At 45.1% G+C, this 1,855-nt stretch overlaps 1 protein-coding gene across 1 annotated transcript; it reads right to left on the bottom strand.

Annotated features, from left to right (window-relative positions):
* Positions 1 to 38: 38 nt before the first annotated feature.
* Positions 39 to 1,405, bottom strand: LOC102215160 (tetraspanin-18; the record flags this gene model as incomplete). The annotated part of the gene is made up of 2 exons (XM_005755886.1): positions 39 to 233; positions 1,310 to 1,405. Coding segments are annotated over 2 exons (291 nt in total), but the record flags the coding sequence as incomplete, so codon positions are not given.
* Between the last annotated feature and the right edge of the window lie 450 nt (positions 1,406 to 1,855).

Genomic DNA, 1,855 nt, shown 5'->3' with positions numbered 1-1,855 from the left:
GTAACACAGCTATGTTTCGACTTTGTCAGCCAACTCACAAAGAGGAGCAGACACTTGTTTTCACGGATGGCTCCACAGCAGCCCAGGAAGCCGAGGAGAAAGAGCATGCCTCCCATACCAAGGATGATGTAGACACCGGTGAATAGCAGGGGGTTGGTTGCTACGATTTCCCTGAACCCTGTGGGGTCCACCAGTACCCACACTCCCACTCCAAGGAGGAAAGAGCCCCCCAGCTGATAACGACAAAAGGCAAAGAGTACATTACTTAGACAAAATAGAAATCGACAATTCAGAAGATATAGTAGCTTTGTATCCCCAGCAACTCAAAAGATTCAACCAGAGGTCATACGGTGACTTTTTTTCTCCACTGTTAGCTATGCAAATACCACAGAGGTTGGAGGTAAAGCTAAAATAAAAGGCTGGGTATCTACAGAGCCACAGTACCTCAGTGGGGGTAAGGGTGGATAAATCTACCCCCTTGAACTACTCCTCCCAGCCTCCCCACCTGCTAAAGAAATGCAATGAGCTTCCATCCTTTCCCATCCTCGCTTTAATAAAATCCTCTCTGCAGCCACTGTGGGGTGACTCATGTGATTAAGAAAAGAAGATATTGAGTCAGAGGGAATAGATCTGAGCTTCCAACATTTTTACCCCAATCCCCTTCTTCCTGTCACCTGGGGTTTGTGCAAATGATAGCCACTCTGTGGTACGAGGAGAAGAAGCAGCCATTTTCAAGGCACTGGGCTTTAAAAGAAATGCTGCCGAGTTACACGAGTGTGAAACGGCCTTAGATAGACACACTTAAAAAAAATAATAATAAAAAAAGAAAGCTGTGAAAAGTAGTTGTTACAGTGATGCCGCCAGTCAAGTTCATTCTTTGCTCTGCTGGTTGCATTATTACCCCAGCCTTGAGCAACCTCATCTAAACAGAGACTCTAAATGGTTTGGTTGTGCTTAATAAAGCAAGAAAAGAGACAAACCTTCTTACTCTGACCCTCCCCCGCTTTACGGCTTCAGACTAACAGGATTACCCTTGATTGTCTGATCAAGACTGATAAACTCAGGTGCCAGTCACAAACTCCACATGGCACAATGTGCCTCAGATGTGTGTCAGCACACTAAAATTTAATCAAAAGAGAATTTGATAGAATCAAGATTGCCTCATCTAATGAAATGCAAATGTGGCTCCATTAGTCAGTCAGGCAGGGAGCACGCAGAAGCCCTTCTTAAATCATTAGATTGACACAAACTTCAGAGACGGCCAGATTAAGTGTCTTTGAGAAAGAGATGAAAAAAAAAAAATACTCACAAAGATGAGGAAATTGAAGACAAACATGAGGTACTTGATGCAGCTGAGACAGTCCCCCTCCATGGTTGTCCCCCGTGCTGAAGCCTCTCCCTGCCCCTGAAAGAAAAGGCATTAAACACAACATAAAACGTGCCACTTAATGACTCCTGCCAAATGCTCACAGTATTCCCCACTTTCCTGCACCCTGGATAAGCATTACGCTGAAACTGCCAAGAAAAGGATGCTCTGCCAGAACCTGCTCACATTCTTAATGAGTTCTGTCAGTCAAACACACAGCACACACACGCACGCCTGTCAGCTGATTTGGTCCAATTTCAGATGAAAATCCTCATATTATCCCTTTAGGTGCATTGTCCCCAGCTATAGTCCTGGAAATCCCCAAGCAACTACGAGATTAGGCAGCACAATGTCAACCTATCTGACACATCTCATTTTAGCGTGCTCTCAAACTTAGCCGCCTGTCAGCTCCTCCTGTCTCCGGAAAAATGGCAACCCTATGTTAGTGCGACTGGAGGGGACGTCCATCTCTGAAGCATTTTAAGGAAA

The sequence above is a fragment of the Pundamilia nyererei genome, unplaced genomic scaffold, assembly GCF_000239375.1.
Source record: "Pundamilia nyererei isolate P.nyererei 1_Seehausen unplaced genomic scaffold, PunNye1.0 scaffold04374, whole genome shotgun sequence".
In the NCBI taxonomy this organism is placed as follows: Eukaryota; Metazoa; Chordata; class Actinopteri; order Cichliformes; family Cichlidae; genus Pundamilia; species Pundamilia nyererei.
This window is presented reverse-complemented; position numbering and strand designations above follow the sequence as displayed.